Source organism: Aulonocara stuartgranti, assembly GCF_965226115.1.
Source record: "Aulonocara stuartgranti genome assembly, chromosome: 4".
In the NCBI taxonomy this organism is placed as follows: domain Eukaryota; kingdom Metazoa; phylum Chordata; class Actinopteri; order Cichliformes; family Cichlidae; genus Aulonocara; species Aulonocara stuartgranti.
Window position 1 is genome coordinate 22,325,241 of NC_138942.1, and position 19,359 is coordinate 22,344,599.

The window sequence follows — 19,359 nt, forward strand, 5'->3', positions numbered from 1 at the left end:
TTTTGTTACTAGAACAAATAATTTGTTGCCATTTTATTTTTATTGCATTTATAAAAAATCCCAAAAGGTAAAACAGATTTGCAGGCATAAACTTATATTTTTGCACCAACAACATGATTCCCAAAGAGCTATTAGCTGAGCTGGAATAACTTAACATGGTGTGCAGTGAGTTCTTAATAAGTTTGACAAGTAGAGGACAAAAGAAGAAGTGGCAGGCTCAAAGAACTTATTTACAGCAAATGATCAGTATCTGAAATTTATGCCCTGAAAGCTGGACACGGATGCATCTGGCCTTTATCTGATCCATCTACTGTTCACTGAGGCCTCATCGGAAATGGTCTAAGTCTCAGGGAAGGGAAACAGGGAGAGAAGGTTGAGTTATGCAAAAGTACACAAGAACTGGACTGAAAATCAGTGGCAGCAGGTCTTATAGAGTAGCTACTTTCAGCTGCTCCCTAATTCACAAGGGGTTGCCACAGGAGGTGGCTCCACACATGTGATTTAGCACATTGTGTTGCCTAATGCCCTTCCTGACACATTCCCAAAGGGGTTTGTTTCTTCTCCCAGGAGGGATAAATGCACATTTGACAACAGTAAACACGAGGCAGCCAACATCCAAAGAAGAGCTTTGGATGTCATTCAAGAAGCCCGGAGAACTATTCCTGAAAACTACATATAGACATTACAAGAAAGTTTGCCTCAGACTGTTGGTAAAAATAAAGGTGGCCATATCAAATATACCAAATACCATTTTAAACCTGTCACTCAGAGAAATTAATTCAGTGACATTAAAATGAAAGGTAGAAGATTACTAAAGTGAGGCAACAGGGATTCAACAAGATGGATAACCTTAGCTGATGAATGACTACAATTAGCAATGTAATGACAGCTTTTATCTGAATGTGACTCATTCATATATGATTTTTTTTTTATGTATATTTAATAATAAGAAGAGTAAAAGAAAGGATAGTCACATTTTACACATTTCAATAATAACTGCATTGACAATAAAATGTTTCTTTAGCTTCTGGCACAGATTTAATAGGAATACTATTATCTTAATTCTTAGGCCCATTCTGATAACTGTAAAACTGGCAAACAAGACATTTGTTTGTTTTCCACTGATGATGATAATGGCTACAGGTAGAGTTTTCTCACGCTGTTGCACAGCACAGACAGTTTGGTCTCAGGATGAAGATTTAAATTTAATTATCACTACAAAGGTAAAAACTGGCAACTCTGTGCCACAGAAAGAATAATAATATCATAGCACTGCACATGTGATCAATGTGACAAAGCTGTGATATATGGAGGAGGAGACAGGGGACATTGTGAGGACCTCGGGGACTGGATCCCTGATGCTGCTGACGCTAAGCACATCTGACATGGGAGATGGATGCTGAATGCACGTGGTTAGATAATAGTAGCCACAAGGAAGCTGCGAGTTCAAATCCCAGAGGATGAAACGATGTCAATCTGTCACTTTCAGTATTGTCATCTGTTGTAATTATAACGTGTGCGAGGATGAAGTTGTTGGCTCCAAAAACATAAGATTAATAGAGCTCGTCAAGGTAAAAGTAAAAGGCTAGCTCGGATGGGTTTTATATTATGTCTGTCATGAATGTCGGGTGCTATTAGTCACACATCTTTGTTGTTTGTATCCCACTGTGTAGGTATGAGGATCTTGGTGACACTGCTGTTAGACACTCTGCCGATGCTGGGAAATGTTCTGCTCCTCTGCTTCTTTGTCTTCTTCATCTTCGGCATTGTGGGAGTCCAGTTGTGGGAGGGACTGCTGCGCAATCGCTGCTTCCTGGGAGAGGACATCGAAACGTGAGGAATTCCGCCTTGTGATGTAGGATAGGAATCTCTTGATCTTTTATGTCAAAGCTGCATTTGATTTTTTTGAACGATACATTTTGGTGAAACTGGGATCCAATTTAAAATTATTTTCCTTGAAAACTGACAAAAAAGGGATGAGTGAACGAGAGCCTGACTGATCATACCAATACCAGTGTTTAGGGATGTAAAACTCAATATATCGAGCGATTTTTTTTTTTCAGGAACATGGAATATAAACAGATTTCCTGTATATTTGTCATTTGTAGTAATTTATTTGCTCGTTCATGGCCGTTAGGTTGTATTTGTGGCGCTGTGTTGTAGAGTGCCCTCTGGTGGACAACTATGTAATCCAACAGTCCAGATATGGTTGAAGGGTGTTTCTCCTCTCTATTCTGTACTTTTTTAATTGTCTTTTATCAGTCGTTATAAAAGTTGCTACCGATACATCAGCAAATACCTAATATCGATCACTAATATCAGCCCACTGATAAATCGGTCAGGCTCTAGAGTGAAAGGTACAATCTCGGTCTGTAAAGCTACAAATTGCTTGACAAATATGATATTTTAGCTTCCTCCCTTTTTAGTCCTGTCATAAATTCTGTTGTCATCTGGGGTGATAGTTAGCAGTAGTGAAAATGTAGAACTTCTAGCTTGTTAGAGTATGCACAATGCAGAGAAGTGGAGCAATGCTGTATCAATAAGAACAGGTCAATGTGCTGGTTTCTGTACTCTGAGACAAAGAAATAAAAATACCCCATCTTTGTAGATAATGTGGCTAAAAATATAGACATTCTAGAAACATGCTGTGTCCCTCAATAGAAAGAATTTAAATTAGCACCTATGATCATTGAAAATCATCTCCAAAAAGACCTAGAACTTATCAGCGCAAGAGAAAATTAATTCAGGAGACACTTTTAACTTTGTGGAGTGAAGTGATAAAGCTACTTTCGACTGCTCCCTTATTCACACGGGATCGCGACAGCTGGTAGCGCTACATATTTGATTAAGCAGATTTTTACACTGGATAGACTTCCTGATGTAACATCCAATGGATCACTACCTCCTCCCGGGAGTGAACCAGGAATCTTTTGCTTGGTAGGCAAATGTTTAAACCACTGCACCATAAAATTCCTGAATATGTGTAAAAGTTTTCTTGCTCAGTCCAGATTGTAGGAAATGGCAGACCATAGGTACTGACCTGAAACCAAGAAAAGATACAGCTTCTGTCGATGTGAGACAGAAAACGAGTCAGCACTGACAGACCCACAGCCGAGAGAGAACACAGTGTTCGCTCTGTTACCAAAGACGGGAGAGGAAAACGCTGCATTTCCCTTCTATGCAGCTTGCATTGTGGGAATACTCGATGAACCTATTTTTTCACATTTAGCTTTTCTCGTCTTGTGATATAACAAGATCGGATACAAAAACAGCAGACAAGCTTACTCCCTCAAAATCAAGTACACACACACAAACAGCCAAAATCGAGCTCAGTCATCATTTTAGCCGTGGGGAGTGATTTTATGCAAGAGAAAAATAATAAAAGTTGCTTCAGTAGCCACATCCTCACAACGCCAAAAGAGGCATGAACTAATTGTGCTTTTGATGTAATGGCACAAATTGTCCCAGAGTTAATGTTTCTTTGAGTAGATAAGAAAGACGGATAGAAAACCACAGCTTAATACTTAATATAAAAGATGCTGTGATTCCTTTCAGAGAACAAATCTATCTGACTTCCAGGGTAAAATGAATCACTGCCCTCTGAAATAACACATGCACATGCACATACTCTTGCACTAAGCGTCTCCACAATTTCAATTGATTTTTTTCCTTTATTTCCTATTTTAGTGAGTGTTGCAGGCATTTCTTATCATATGCAGTGCCGTGGAGAAGTGTTTGCCCGCTTTCTGATGTCTTATTTTTCTTTCAATATTCTTTTGTGACCTCCTGGATGAGTTGCTGATGTGCTCTTGGAATCACTGTTCCATGTTTTCAAAATTTATGGCTAGTGGAGTCCCAAAGCCTTTAAAATGGCTTTTTAACCCTTTCCAGACTGACGGATGTCAGTAACTTTCTCGGCTGTTTCTTTAGATGGTGGTATGGTGTGTTTTGAGGTCTTTTAGTCTTCTTCATTTTGTCAGACAGGTTCTGTTTCAGTGATTTCATAATTTATCAAATCTGGGAGTATCCATGAAGTTATTTTAAGGGAGGCCAATGACTTTTTCCTAAAGGGAAAGGTGGGTTATGATAGCTTTTTTCCCCTTAACAAATGCTCCTCATTTAAAAACTGCATTTTTTTATTTACTCAGGTTATGTTTGCCTAATTTAAAAATTATTTAGGTGATCTGAAGCATACAGATGTGACAAATATGCAAAAAAGTAAGAAATGGGTAAGGGGCAAACACTTTCTCATGACACTGAAGCTTTTGGCTTTTTTAAAGCCTTTGAAAAATAAGGAACATGATTTTTGCCTCGGCAGCATTAGGCAAACACACCACAACGGGAAAAAAAGATGACAGGAATTATGGGAATGGTGTGAAAATAAAGCAGTGCACGGTTGCTAAAGCCTTCCGTGTTAGTCGGGCATAAATATCCCTTCACGCAGTAACTGTTGTGGAGAGCTCTCCAATTTAAAGGGAGGAGTATAAATAAAATAGGTAATCTGTGGGATGCACTCAGCACTCTCTACCACGAATAGGAAACACCTGTCACCATGGATACCAATAAAAAAAATCTTGTCATAAAATAAGGGCCATGTTGTTTTTGTAAGTGAAGGATTCAAAGTGTAATGACAACTTGTGCGAATAAAAACATGAATATGGTATAATAACAGTTTTTCTATTTACTGTATCTTTCAAATGCTGAACACTAGAGCAGAAAGGCTGTTAAAGGGGTTGATCTTTTCTCCCCACATAGGTGGAGTGGATAGACAAATATTTTAGAGGCCATAGAGGGCGAGCCACCCAACCATCAATCTTTTTTTATCACTTATTCGGCTCTGACTGGAGCAGCTAGAGCTTTTTTAAAGATTATTTACAGGAAATACAAACTTCCTATATTATCTCTATAGATCCCCCAAAACAAGAGAAGCAAACCAGAAATAACTGAGAAGCCTCATCGAAATCATCAGTCATTCGTGTTGAGGTTTTATAACACGACGTATTGGCTGCAGTCATGATTTGATTTTTAAGCCACTAAGCAATTATAAGACAGAGAGTTCATCAATCCTATTACCATATTGTTGAGATGATTTGCTGATTAGAGTGGAAATCTCTGACTGAGATGTTTTGGAAGAAGAGAACACTGACTGTAATTTGTGGGGTATTTATGTTTGCCCACATGCGTGTGCTCGCAGTGATATTTGTGTTATTCTTTTTCTTTTTTTAATCCAGAATGTACAACATGTCTTTAAATCCTTATTACATGTCTGAGGAAGGTGAAGACAGCCCGTTTATCTGCTCAGCTCCACGCGAAAACGGGATGCGGCGTTGCAAAGATGTGCCACCCTACTCTCAAGACGGGCTCGAATGCACATTGCCGGCTTCTGACCTGAGTTTTAGGAGTGTTGCCAGCGGTAACTTTTGTGTTAACTGGTATCAGTACTACAACGACTGCCGCCCAGGGGAGCTCAACCCTCACAGGGGAGCTGTCAACTTTGACAATATCGGCTATGCTTGGATAGCCATATTCCAGGTAAGCGGGGACAAATGCGCAGATTTGTTTGCAGAAGGTAAAACCCAGAAACCAGTATTTGCTGTTTGCCATAGTTTTGCAAGTTTTGGTTTTCAGTTTTGTTGTTTGTTAAATCACCAAAGACAATATTTGGACTGGGCATTTTATCCATATAGAGTAACCTCAAACTAGAAAATATCACATACTACCGAACACAGTAACTGTTTACTCTCACCTGACTGTCTCAGGGTTTCATTTCATCCCCTAACACTGACATAATATAAATGAAAATCTTCAGCTTAATGACATTTCTGTTAGGATGCCTGGGTCGTTGCCCCCGAGTTTTGAGTTTATTATATTATTAATCATTTCTAGTTTTTTGGTTTCTTTGTTAGAGTTCTGTCTTATGGTTTATGTCTCTGTGTTCTCTAGTTGCTCTGTCTCCCCTGTCAGCTGTATCCCCTTGTCAATTCCGTGTCTCTGTGTTATGTTTCCTGTTTTACTTTGAAAGTCCGTGTCTTACGTTAATGTGTCTGGTTTTGCTTCCTTTGTCTCGTTAGGCCTGAGTTGCCCCAGCTGTGTTTCACTCCTGTTTCCCTTTCCCTGATTGGTCCCTCTGTGTATTTAAGCCCTGTGTTTCTCTGTGTCCGTGTCATGATCTACTCTTATCCACCCTCATCTGTCTGTCTGTCTGTCTGTCTGTCTGTCTGTCTGTCTGTCTGTCTGTCTGTCTGTCTGTCTGTCTAAGCTTATTTTGTATTCTCAGTTTTGTTACCCTTTTGAGTTCAGCATTAAAGCTGTTTTTTGAGTTCACGTCTGTCTCCAGAGTCTGCACTTTGGGTCCTTTTCCTGCCTGCACGCAGGCGTTTCATAACAATTTCACACTAATACTGGCTTAAAATGAATCGTATAAATAAATGAAGGCTGATGTTACTCTATCTTCTTAACCCACAAATCAGAGATGTCCAATTTGCATCATAAAAAAAGAGCGTAGGTGTGGCTTCTTCAGCCATTGGTTAGTGAAGCCATTAAAGAGTATTCAGGTTTGAGGCACTTCCCCATTGTCTTTCCTTTTCAGACCCCGACCATAGGCAGTGCATGCAATATAATAGTGTTTGTCCAGGATCAACACTGAAAATGACGACTCATGTTGTTGCAATGTCTTAGTTTATGGAATATGGCAGAAAAAGAAAACATTGCCTTTGCTTATTAAATATCTCTTCTTGAACAAATTTAAGCAGTTCAAATTTTTACTCATTTATATAATATAATAAATAATTGTTAAGTTCTGTTACCTGTTAGCTTAGGTTACCAAGCTAACTTAGGCTACTAAGCTAACATATAAGCGGTTTGACAGCCAGTGGGTTTTTTTGCAACCAAGATGACGATGGATTTCTGAAACCAAAAGGTGACATCACTGTCTTCACTGCTATTTACTACTTTAAGAGTAAATCAGGCTTATTCTGTGTCTCCTTGATCTGGAATAGAGTTTAAATAGAGTGAAGTGGCATTGAGAAACCAGGTAATTGTATTTTTGCAAGCTTGGCCTGGAAGCCACTGGATAATCTGTTTACTTCTGTGTTCTCTCTCAGCTACACGGTGTCATAATATCGCTCCTTCACATATATACTACAGTTGCCTTTCGCAAAATGGCTTAACACAGCCCAAGATTTGTATTTCGATTTGTCCACGTCCATAATGAATTAGGAATCCTGTGGTGAATTAATCAGGAACTGATTACAAAATATGTGCCTTTAGAGCTGACATTTAAATTCTTGGTTAGTTAAGTGAATGAGGTAATCAGGTGGTAAATGTACAGTTTACAAGACCTGCATAGATGTTCTTGGCTAAATGTTTTGTACCTATGTATGGTTTGTTTAGCATACGTTTACTGTTGACACATATGAACTCCTTGGTTGATCTTCTGCATTAGAGAGCAGAGTAGTCTCCTCTGGGTGCTTGTGTGTGCATGTCTCCCTGTTTGTGTGTAGGTGGATTTTACGCATGTGTGGTGTCTATTTTTGGTATGCTTGTTCACAATTTTCCATTCACACAGAGGTATGTGCTGGCATCTGAGCCTAATGTACATACATTCCTGCTAATCTGCATGCTCCGTCAGTTTTTGCAGTGGTGTTTCAGGCTCCGCTGAGGTGTAAATGTTGAGGTGTGATTGTATTATCAGCTTGGCTGAACTTAGCCACCGTTTTCAAGTCTCAGAATCTCAAATGCTCATTAGCATAGTGGCTACATGAGAGAATTGTTTGATTTTTTTTGCACTAGCACTCACACACAAACACACACATCCTTTATAACATGTTTTAGGGACACTGCAGACTTTCTTCAGAAGAATAGCCATTAAAAACATAACTGGAAATCTGATTGCTGTATACTGGAATACGTATGTGTCTCTGGGTATTGGTGTACATGTGTGGGTGTCTATGCCATTTTTGAAGAAAAAGTAATGGGCAGAGCTATATAGGAATGTTTGCTTTTTATTGAAACTAAAAGGCTCCCACTCTCTGTCTTTTTGTCCTCTATCACCAGGTCATCACACTAGAAGGCTGGGTAGACATCATGTACTATGTCATGGATGCTCACTCCTTCTATAATTTTATATATTTTATACTGCTCATTATTGTAAGTACCTCATTATTTTTTTTGTTTAACTTCTCTTTATATTCTCTTGTTTTGCTAGAGCCTTGAAGCAACGACAAAACGTGATTGGGTCCAAAATATCTTGTTTTAAAGGACCATTATTTTTCATTTTTGCAAAGGACTAATTCAGATAAATGTGAACGCCTGCAGCTTTCTAAGCCTGATCGACTTTTTGTTGAGGAGACAGCTGTCTATAGACAATTTTCCCTGGTTTGGGATTTTTAATTGACCTAGTCAACTAAAAACAGACACTGGATTTAGTTTTCAGACTGACTGCACTTAAGTACTTTCAATACAAAATGAGGAATTAATAACCAGGTGGAGAAAGTGCTCATCTAATTTGCAATTCATCTTTTAGTACCACACGCTAATGACATATTTAGCATACATTTCATTATTGAGTTGACATTTCAAAGTTATAGTAAGGACAAAGCCAACTCATTGGAGGATCATTTAAATTTAATTATTTCTAAGTAACTAAAAAACTTTTCAGTTTTATGTTTACAGTGTTTGACCAAGCAGGTAGCATCTCAAATAATGAATAAGCTCTAATAATGCTCCTTATATTTTTACACCGTAAGGAGGCATAAAGTCAACAGTGAGTCAAATATTTATAAAGTAAACACTGTCTTGATTCTTTATACAGAATTAAAGGTGAAATACTTTTATGACCCTAAATCAACACTTTTATGGAGCAGGCTTTGACTCAGTTAAACACACTGTATCATTTTAGGTGTTGTTGTTGTGGTTTGCACTTTCTTTACCTTTCCCTTTTCAAACAGGTGGGCTCTTTCTTCATGATCAACTTGTGCCTCGTGGTCATTGCCACCCAATTCTCCGAGACAAAGCAAAGGGAGAATGCACTGATGCGGGAGCAGCGTGCTCGTTACATGTCAAACGACTCCACACTTGCCAGTTACAGCGAGCCGGGCTCGTGCTATGAAGAGATGCTACGCTACATTAGCCATCTTTACCGCAAGTTTACACGCAGGCTCCAGAGGATATACTCTGGCTGGCACAGGTACATTACAGGTTGTTTTTTTTTTGTTTTTTGTTTTTAATTCTGTAGAATATGTCTAGAAATGTCTAATGACGTAGCAATAAATGTGTTGTGTGGTGATGTTAGCAAAAAAACAGCAACTTGGACTTTGTTACTTAGGGTGGAGATGATAGCTCAAAAATGTATTGGTAAATGTAATGGACAATTTGTTCTAAAGCCCTCAACATCAACCTTAAAAATGCCAAGTAACTTTGGTAAGATGAAAAGAATCTCTAATCCAACACAATGCAAAAAAAAGAGAAACCATCACATGGTGCTTTTTTAGGTTAAGTTGCACTATTAGCACCCCAGACTGGTCTGAGACCTCATGGCAACCTATGGAAAAATGAGGTTCCTGCGGTCGCCCGTAGTTCGCACGGAAGACTGACTTGTCTGTAAGCACTCAATACCTACTATCTGAGCTGTGGTAAAAGTGCCCTGCAACCCAGCTTTCACTTTCATGAAAAGTCTCCATTTCTGAATTGTGTAACACTTTTATCCATTTCACTACTACTACTGCACAATGCTGGATATCTCCTTGCAACCAAAACAGTAACAAGGAATCTTTTGGTGGATCACCATATAACTCTTGAGACCAGTTCCACATAACAACTCCCAGTGACCTCCAGCAACCATTTGCCAAATGTTTAGGGAGTACCTATTTTATCCACCCTATGTTGGCCAGTTGGTCACTCAGTGGCATCTAGGCCCATGTGACTGAGGCTTTTGCACTTGATTTCTCACCTACTGCCACTAACCACTTGCCAAATGGTCATGAAATTCATTGTTCCCTAACGACTTGCCAGGCTATGTGACAGGCTCACCTAATATGGCTCTATTAGTACACACTTTTAATTTTCGTTATCTAGTTAATTGCTTTCAGAAGTTGAGATCAGTAAATTAGCAAAAAACACGATAAGATCTTCACTCAACAACTCTCCCCTGGCAATAAATTACATTGTGCCTGCCAGAAATATATTAGAAATGCATTCTGATGCAAACACAAATAAACAAAAATCTATCTTGAATAAATATTACTATTTATTACTAGCCACCCTTAATTATTATTCATGTCTCTTTTTTTCTGAACAGTAAACGTCGTAAAAAGGTGAATCCTAATGGCAGCAGTGGAGGCAGTAATGGTGGAGGTAATGGGCATGGCCACGGTTCCAGCAGGGGCTGCGGAGGGTCAGGCCCAGGTAACGCATTGTGGTTGAGGCCAATCCATAACCTTTTACAACACCATCAGCATCAGCACTGTCGTCTCAGCAATGGCGGGCAGCACACCGTCAGCGTGGCAACCACAGAGCACGTGGACAGAGAAGGACACATCAAAGTCGGGGAGGAACTGGAGATGAAGTCGCTTACCGTTCGGAGGGGAAGTGCAAATGGAAACAACGATAACTCGACCACTGTCACCCAGCGCGTGGGCTCATTACTCGGGCGACTGAACGGGGGGATGAACTATCCCACCATTCTGCCGTCTTTTGTGTGCAGCTATAGCAGCAAGACGCCACCCCCTCACTCAAAGCAGTGCGGTTCTTGTCTGGAGCATCCGCCGAACCACCCGGCTTCTGAGCACGCCGAGACACTGACCAAGCTTTACCAGCTCATGGGACAGCACAGTAAGAAAACAATCACTGCACACAGACACATGGGTGGATCTCAAAATTGTAGAATCCAGAAAAATATGGATGTTGAATCTGCGTCTATGGGAATACCACACTTTACTGCTCACCATTGTTTTTCTGGTCAGAAAGATCAGAGGTGAGTCAGCTAAAGGAAGATGCCACTTTCAGAGTGTTTAAACCACAACCAAATATCTTACAAAGATAAAAGGTGAAAAAATAAAGCTTTTCTTTCGCTATTTGTCTTCCACCGTCCTTTAAGTCTCCTTCACATTCTCTTTGCGACGCTTTAGAATTCCCTCGGGCTCCATTATAGTTTTGTCATCACACTCACTTTCATTCAGTGCTCTTTCTTTTACCCTGCGTCCTCATCCCAAGCTTGACCTGAAATAGCCCGTGGCTGCTTCTGCGGTGTGTGTGTGCATGAGTCTCAAGAAGCACTTAGAGCCCTGACAGGAAATCCATGTCTCAAGTGTTAAAGTCATCAGCGCAGAGAAGTGGATAAAGGGGCAGGACTGACTGAATCAACACAGTGTGTGGGGGGAACAGTTAAAGGAGGAAAAGTATGGAGTGTTAAGGAATGTAAACAGGAATGCAGGTGTGTTATGGTATTCTGAAAACAAGTGGCTGAGGAAGGAAGAAAATATGGAGTTTATTAATGTATTCATAAAGTATGAAAGATTTAAGGCCCGCATTGAGAAGCTGAAAGAAGGCCGCCAAGAGAAAAATAAATTAGAGCAATAAAAAGAAAGAGAAGAGAGCTGGGGGAGGACACATAAAGGAGGGCTGGATTCGGGGATACCGAGAAAATAACAGAGAGCAGAAAGACAGGAGCTGCGCAGAAATGGTATGAAAGACATTTCTGTTGTGTCATTAAAGGGTGAGACTAACAGTAAGCACGAGAAACTGATGTTAAGCAGCCTGAATCCTTTTGGAGAGTGAGTGCAATGCTTAAAAAAATATCACCCTAAATTGTACTCTGTAGTAAAGATCACATATTTACTCATTTGAAGGGGGATGTGTTCTGTTTGCTTTCAGCACTGTTAGGTAACTCACTATCTGCTAAACCTTATAAGGTATGGCTTTAGAGTGTGAATCATGTTTTTGGTTCCTCTTCACTTTTGGAGGACCATGTTCTTGGGAATATTTTCAGCTCTGTAGCCCTCTGATTTCACTGTAATTGTAGCCTTATTGAATAACCTTATACGATGGGATCAGTTTAAACAAAATTTTCCCCGGACAAGGGTTTTGTACTCTGATGGAATTTGCGAAGGTAATTTGTGAGTATGTCAAGAACTGGAGAAGTGTTTAAGATTATAAATGACAATAAAATACAATGAGAGCACACACAAACCTTTTTTAATAGCTCGGGGTATAGACAGTGTTGTAACCAACTTTATGTGCTGTTAAAGCTGCTTTTGAAGAGCTGACGTTTTCAGAAGTCAAGCTTTGCCTGTGTTAGTTTTCAGCTGTGCTTTGCTCTGCAGTTCCTCTGTACTGATTTTAAAAGGCTCCAGTCAGAGAACAGAAGGTGAGACGAGGCAGCCGAGATCTCAAACTGTGGGCGAGCTTGCAGTACTCACTGCGGAAACTTAATGTGTGCTGGCCGCGTGCTGAAAAGGACGGCCCTTCAGCACAAAATGCAAAATTTCACTTATGTTAATGTCTTCGAGCTGGGTCGTTATACCACAAGGTTTGTCTCTTTGTCTCTTTATGTTGTCCTTATAAAAAAGTCGACCACATAAACATGTAGAAGCACTCATTTTTACTCCCCTCCAACTGTTCCACTTTTACAACAGTAAGCTTAACAAGCACCAGCAAGTGCTTTGCAGTAAAGGACTCGCCAATGATTCCCGGTGCTTTATACTACATAGAGTTGGTCCTACTTTGCTAATGGGGACTTCAGATCTTTTATCTTTTCTATTATTTATAGTTTTGATAAAGAATACACTTGGATCAAACGTAAATCAAAGCTAATGTCGAAATATATGATGTGCTTTAGTAGTAAAGATGCAAATTAGAGCCTAACTTTCATTGATTTCTTAAGTTGTCTAATAATATCACCATACCTACTTACAGATGATCCCTGCTTCAAATATGTAATTTTAAGAAAGTTTATTTTTATATTTACATTTAAAAACTTGATTTATTTACATTGATTTACTTGATTTACAGCAGGATGTAGAATATATAATGTTAGAGTCGGACCGAAATAGGACTGATGCTGATACTTGGTGGTATTAAAAAGCTGATATATTGGCCAATATTTTCTTTTCTTTCAGACACACAAATATAAAAAGATTTCATTAAAAAATGTGTGTTGTTCTTATTTACGCACTTACACTCGATAAGACTAAACTTGGATTAGCTGTTTGTTTGCGGTGTTCAAAACATGTTGTAAACTGGGGAGCTGAGCGCCCTCTGGTGGACAGACTGTACAATGGCAGCATTCATATCGTGCTTGAAGGGTGTTTCTCTTGTGGCCTTTTTTTTTAACTTTAAAAATGTTCAATTAATTGCTGTTATAAATATCAATACCAATATACTGGGAAGTCGATATTAATTTAATATAATTTGTAAAAAAAAATTACCAAACCAAAACATGTTTGCTCATTAAAGATAAACACATAGGACAGTTATAGAAACTCCTTCAGCAATGTCTGACCATCATCACCCGTTCTTCCTTTCAGGTCGCCAGCGGCTGCTCTACCAGCTGGCGGGTATGGTGCCCAGCCCTCTTCTCTTGGAGCTACTTAGCTGCCCTTTGTGTGCCAGCAGCCTGGAGACCTTGGAGCTGGAACTGGGAGACCTAGAGGGAGGCAAGGGAGAGGCAGATGGACTACACGACTTCCCTCAGGTCAGAATGGATGGTTGTGGACTAATGATGATTTTAAACCTTGATGATTAATTCACAAGTGTTGATTAGACATATAATGATGATGAGCATGGTATATAAATAAATAAATACAATCTTTTAGTCTTCAAACCTAACACAGTGTTGTATTTGTGGATTATTTTGCATAGCGCCTAAAACTACAGTAATTAAAAAGCACAAGACGTCCTTGTTGGTGTTTTGACTTATTGTATCCAAAATCTTGTATCCAGGGGGCCGATGTGAGAGGAGTGAGGGGTCGGAGCAGACGCCGTGGGGTTGTTGAATACGAAAATGGAGTGGTTCGTGCCTGGAGGGACCTCAGGGAAAAACTAAAGAGGATTGTGGAAAGTAAATACTTCAACCGCGGGATCATGATCGCTATTCTTGTGAATACTCTCAGCATGGGAATAGAGTACCACGAGCAGGTAAGACACAGGGGATAGGGTGTCGGGCGGATTTTGCTTTTCTGGGAATATGACACAAATCAGTGGTTTAAAGCTAAGAGGACTACTGGTGACAGGAGTTTAGTGAAAACGGGTAGCAAGTGTGTTTAAACAAATGCCTTTTTATGGCTCGTTCAGTCTGGGAGTCTGAATGAGAGGAAACGAGAGTTAGAGATGGAGGCAGAGTGAAGAGGGCTGAGGGGCTGAAGGAAATAAAGGGAAGGAGGGGGGTGGAAGGAGTAGCACCCACTCGTTTCCTCTTTCTCACACATAAATTACACGTCCAGGCACTGTCACACACTCCAGACTCACAGTTTCGACTTTATCCTATGTGGCCAACATCTGGAAAGTTTTACATTAAATAATACCATTGCTCTTTCCCTTCTCCGGTGTCACACGGACACATTTATGTAATGATATTTCACATTTACACATAGGAGCTGTTTCACTTCCCAGCAGGTCTGGAAATGGCTACAAATTCAAAGAAGAGATTCTGGTGCATGAACAAAGACCATTCCCTTCTTTCCTCTCTCTCTGTGTCTCCATGTCTCCCTCTCCAGGGGGATGTGTGTGCGTGTGTGCGCACATGTGAGTGTGTTTCTATCTTAGTGGCATAAACATAAGGAGCGACTAGAAGAACCATGGCCTTTTTAGGGCAATGACACACACATACACACACTCAAGCACACACATACACATGAAGCGAAGTGTTAAATACGAGTTCCTCCTCCCTTCAGTAGTCATCATCCCACATATGTTACACCTCGCCAACTTTTTGAGACTATGAGTGTAGCTGCGTGCGCGCGGAGAGGTGTATAAATGTGGGAGGCATAGTGCAGACTTTGTATGTGTGTAGAGACACAAAGAGAGAGGAAAAGAGAACAAGGGAGGCGATCAATGCTTGTTTTGGCTGCATTTAGATTTCATTTTAGAAATAGGCCGAACGTAAAATCGAGGTGTAAACTGACGTGCGCATAGTTTTCACACATGGAGCGTGGCACCCATCAGATGAGGTGCTGAGCTGATCTTTAACCTCACAAATTTCATTACAAATTAAATTACAAATTAGCGGGCCTTGATTGCAACATAAAAACTGTGTCTCTTGTTACTTAATCAAAGGTGGTTTGACAACAACAAATGCAATTTGTGCAATTTTAAACGTACCTACTTAATTCTCATAAGAAATAACAGGTTTCTGGTTACTTTGGTTCACATGTGAAAGATTTTTTTATGTGCATAACGTTCATGTATGTTACAGTTGTATTAATCCTGTCCCTGATTAACATTCACGGGTTCACCGTGTAAAATTAAATACATAATAGATGTTAAGGTACACTGCGTAACTGAGTCCACATGATTAGGCTTAGATTTTTACAGGGCTGGTATTACGATAATCAATGTTTTTTTCTGTACACTGCTTTGTACGGTGTGAGGTATGCAAGTCTCTGTTTTGCTTTTTGTCCTCTTGTTCCTAAGGGCAAGGTCATATGCAGAGCTGTGTTCAAAATTCTACACTCGAAATGCCTCCTTGTGGGTACTGAGAGTATTTCATTTTGATTGACCACCGCGTTGGTCAAATGTAAGGGTGGAAGTAGAAAACGGCATCTAAAGCAATAGTCCAGAGTGCTCGATGGGGACCATAAAACAAATTGATATACGCTTAAGAGCTTGTTATAATTGTTAAACCTCTCAGTTTCAAATGATCGCAGCAATACAGAGTCGATTGTTTCATGAGGCTGACGACTCAAAGGCACCTTCACTGTCGTTATTAATATGAAGAAAAGTGCTTTTTTCAGCTTTTCCAGTCCAGTTTTGTTTTTCATTTGCCCAGCAACTTAAAAATGCTTTTCTTTGAAGGTGAAAGGAGTAGCATATGTAGCTTTTGCTGTGGCGTGAACTCAAACCCAGGCCCTGTTGTGTAGCCTTGGGCGTGCAGGGATCCCACTCAACCAGGTTAGCTGTAGCGGCACCCACAGCTCTATACCCTGGAGTTGTTTTCATTTATTTTATTCTACCATGTCAGACATAGTGTGCTGTCCTTTTTCAACATGCTGTTAAGTGGTACACAGACTGAATAAGAATCATCTGCAAAATTCTTTTTCACTTCTCCAGTGTAAAGACGGAGGGCCACTGAGGTACTGAAAATGCCATTAAGTCCAGTGTTAAACAATAATACATGTGTCTAGTACTATATTTGCCCAAGACAAACGCTTCCTGACAGCTCTTTTGAAGTTTTATTGAATTTATTTTAGGCTTTTCGTGGGATGTTTTGTCTTTGAAAAAAAACAACAACTTGTATTCTTTCTCTCACAACACAAGACACCAGCAGTTATATTTGAGTCCCTTGACATTACTACTGTGCCTCCCTCCCTCCCCCCCCTGCTGGTGTTGTTTTTAAACTCCCTGAAAGTCCGCGTTAACTCACAAGCTCATCAGCAAAAATGCTGTATAATTTGTTAATTTGTTACACAACCCTGTTCTTACTCCACATTACTAAACGCAATTCATATTGATAATGGGCTTACAATTATAACAGCTTTAGCAGCAAGCATTTAAACTACTGTCAATCTAGCACTGTATAACACAAGTACTATCAGTGGGTACACATGATATTGACAGAGATGTACCATACATACATTTTTCGGCAGTTGTTAAGGTCAGCAAAGAAGTACACTATGTTGCCAAAAGTATTCACTCACCCATCCACATCAACAAATTCAGGTGTACCAATCACTTGCTACATACCGCTAAACTTCATGTGGCGTTCAGATGAGCTCAAGAACAGTGTGTCAAGAGCTTTATGGGATGGGTTTACATGGCTGAGCAGCTGCATCCAAGTCTTACATCACCAAACACAATGCAAAGCGTTGGAAGCACGCCGCCAGTGGACTCTAGAGAAGTGGAGATGTGCTCCTTAATTGATGAATCACACTTCTCCATCTGGCAATCTGACAGACGAGTCGGGGTTTGACAGTTGCCAGGGTAACGGTACATGTCTGACTGCATTGTGCCAAGTGTAAAGTTGTGTGGGGTTGTTTGCCAGTAGTTGGGCTCAGCCCCTTAGATCCAGTGAAAGAAACTCTAAATTCTTCAGCATACCAAGAACTTTTTGGACAATTTCATGCTCCCAACTTCTTGTGAACAGCAGTGCAGAAACCAAGGTCCATGAGGACATGGATGAGTGAGTTTGGTGTGGAGGAAGTTGACTGGCCTGCACAGAGTCCTGATCTCAACCTGATAGAACGCTTTTAGGATGAATTAGAGGAGACTGCAAGCCAGGCCTTATCAGTGTCTGATCTCACAAGTCCACTTTTGGAAGAATTGTCAAAAATTCTTGTAAACACACAGCCTTTCTAGAAGAGCTGAAGCTCATAAGCTGCAACATATGAGCTGACATCATATTAAACTCTGTGGATTAAGAATGGGATATCACTAAATTTCCTATGCATGTGAAGGCAGATGAGCGAATACTTTTGGCAATATAGTGTATGTATATTAGCGTTGTCAGTGATACTCATAAATATGGTCTATCTGTTATGGGCCTGGGGGTTTGGGTCTACTGCTTGTTGACTCCCACATATGCAGAGAGTCACAAGTGGTGTTAATAAGTCTTCCTTCTGTGGCATGAGAACTAAAATCTATCACAAGCTAAAGAGTTTCACAAACTGTGAGGGAGAGTAGAGAGAATTTATGGTTTCAGTCATGTGGGGATCATAAATATTCATTACGTGTGAATTTTGGGACTGCACAATGCTTGTTAGCAAAGACTCTTGATACTTAGCAAGTAAAACGAAATGTAATAAAAAGGCTGGTGGTTGAAGGGCTATTTTTTAAGAGCATTTAATGTTCGTGCAGGAGAATGATGTGAGACTGAGGTGCAATGTTGAAAGTCCACATTCACATACGCGCTATTACAATGAATTTCCCTCGGGATGAATAAAGTATTCTGATTCTGATTCTGATTTGTAATAATGTAACTATGGTTTTCCAGCAGACTCGCAGACAAACAACAGACTTGCAATGCTTTAGTTAGTTTGTCCTGATGAGACGCAGTGTATGAACTCAGGATGTGGCACCAGAAAATTTACTGGAGCGCAAAAATGCAGAATTTTTAATACAAGATTTGACGTTTTACAAGAGGGCCTCGGTTAAATCTTTGCTGGATCACTGAGTGTAATGTGGTAAGTGAAGTAGATTAGCAGTTATAGATTGGTGTTGGCCCTATATTGATTGATAGGGCCTGGCTGCAGCTCTGATGTTGACTGATAATGTCTCAGCTCATGGCACAAAGGCTTGGAGGTAATACAGTGGACTTACTAACTATCTTGCTTCTTCATTCTTTTGTTTTCCTTCCTGCTTTATCTCCCATGCCCTCCTCCCCCTTCTTCTTTTCTTTTGCATTCTCTTTCTTTTGCTCCATCCAGCCCGAGGAACTGACTGATGTGTTAGAGATCAGCAACATCGTTTTCACCAGCATGTTTGTCCTGGAGATGGGTTTCATGCTGCTGGCTTTCGGCTTGTTTGGATACATCAGGAACCCATACAACATCTTTGACAGCATCATTGTTATCATCAGGTAGTATTTATCCGTGCTGTTTTGTCTCCACGTAGAGAAGAAAGTGCAGAGAGACCAAAGCAATCAGTAGCAGACAAGTAACAGTTGGAGGTATAGCGTGTGTCTAATTTCTCACCAACTTGAGGTTTCAGTTGTCAGGTTCAGTGCTGTAGCATCTCTTCTGTTGGTAAGATTGTCACAGTCATAAGGGAACACACGTCACTTGCTGCCTCAGCAGACTCCTTACTCTGTCAGTTGAGGTTTGCAGTGTGGCTCTCATTTAGCTTTGGGCCTTTCAAACTGTGATGTTCGGTTACTTTTGCTTTTGAAATAGAATTAGCTTTCTAATCACTACAGATAATCCTGTTACTACTGGTGAGCCACTTTAAAACACACATGTAATTACCTCTGCCAAGGATGTCGTGTTTTTGGTAGTGTGTGCATGCGTGTCATCATTGTGCCTGCAAACATGTTAGCTCAACAACTTTTAGATGAATTTCAATAAAACTTTGTAGGGTTGTAGAGTGGAATCATATTAACAGTCGATTCAAATTTGGCTTAAAACTTCAAAGTAAACATAATGATTTAGTGGTTGAAAATTGATATAATTCTTATAGATAAGGTATTTAGTTTAACATATAGAAAATAACATA

At 40.0% G+C, this 19,359-nt stretch overlaps 2 protein-coding genes across 3 annotated transcripts in view; one reads left to right on the top strand and one right to left on the bottom strand.

Moving 5' to 3' along the window:
* Positions 1-19,359, bottom strand: part of LOC309704410 (uncharacterized protein) — a 342,365-nt gene that overhangs the window by 261,200 nt on the left and 61,806 nt on the right. The window lies entirely within an intron of this gene.
* The window catches only part of cacna1ha (calcium channel, voltage-dependent, T type, alpha 1H subunit a), a 68,585-nt gene that overhangs the window by 4,245 nt on the left and 44,981 nt on the right, over positions 1-19,359 (top strand). For both annotated transcript variants that reach the window (XM_082529529.1, XM_082529528.1), the window contains exons 4-11: positions 1,674-1,833; positions 5,232-5,532; positions 8,056-8,148; positions 8,949-9,187; positions 10,298-10,830; positions 13,524-13,690; positions 13,939-14,133; positions 18,576-18,727. In XM_082529529.1, coding sequence (XP_082385655.1) covers positions 1,674-1,833; positions 5,232-5,532; positions 8,056-8,148; positions 8,949-9,187; positions 10,298-10,830; positions 13,524-13,690; positions 13,939-14,133; positions 18,576-18,727 — 1,840 coding nt within the window. The remainder of the gene's footprint in view (positions 1-1,673; positions 1,834-5,231; positions 5,533-8,055; positions 8,149-8,948; positions 9,188-10,297; positions 10,831-13,523; positions 13,691-13,938; positions 14,134-18,575; positions 18,728-19,359) is intronic.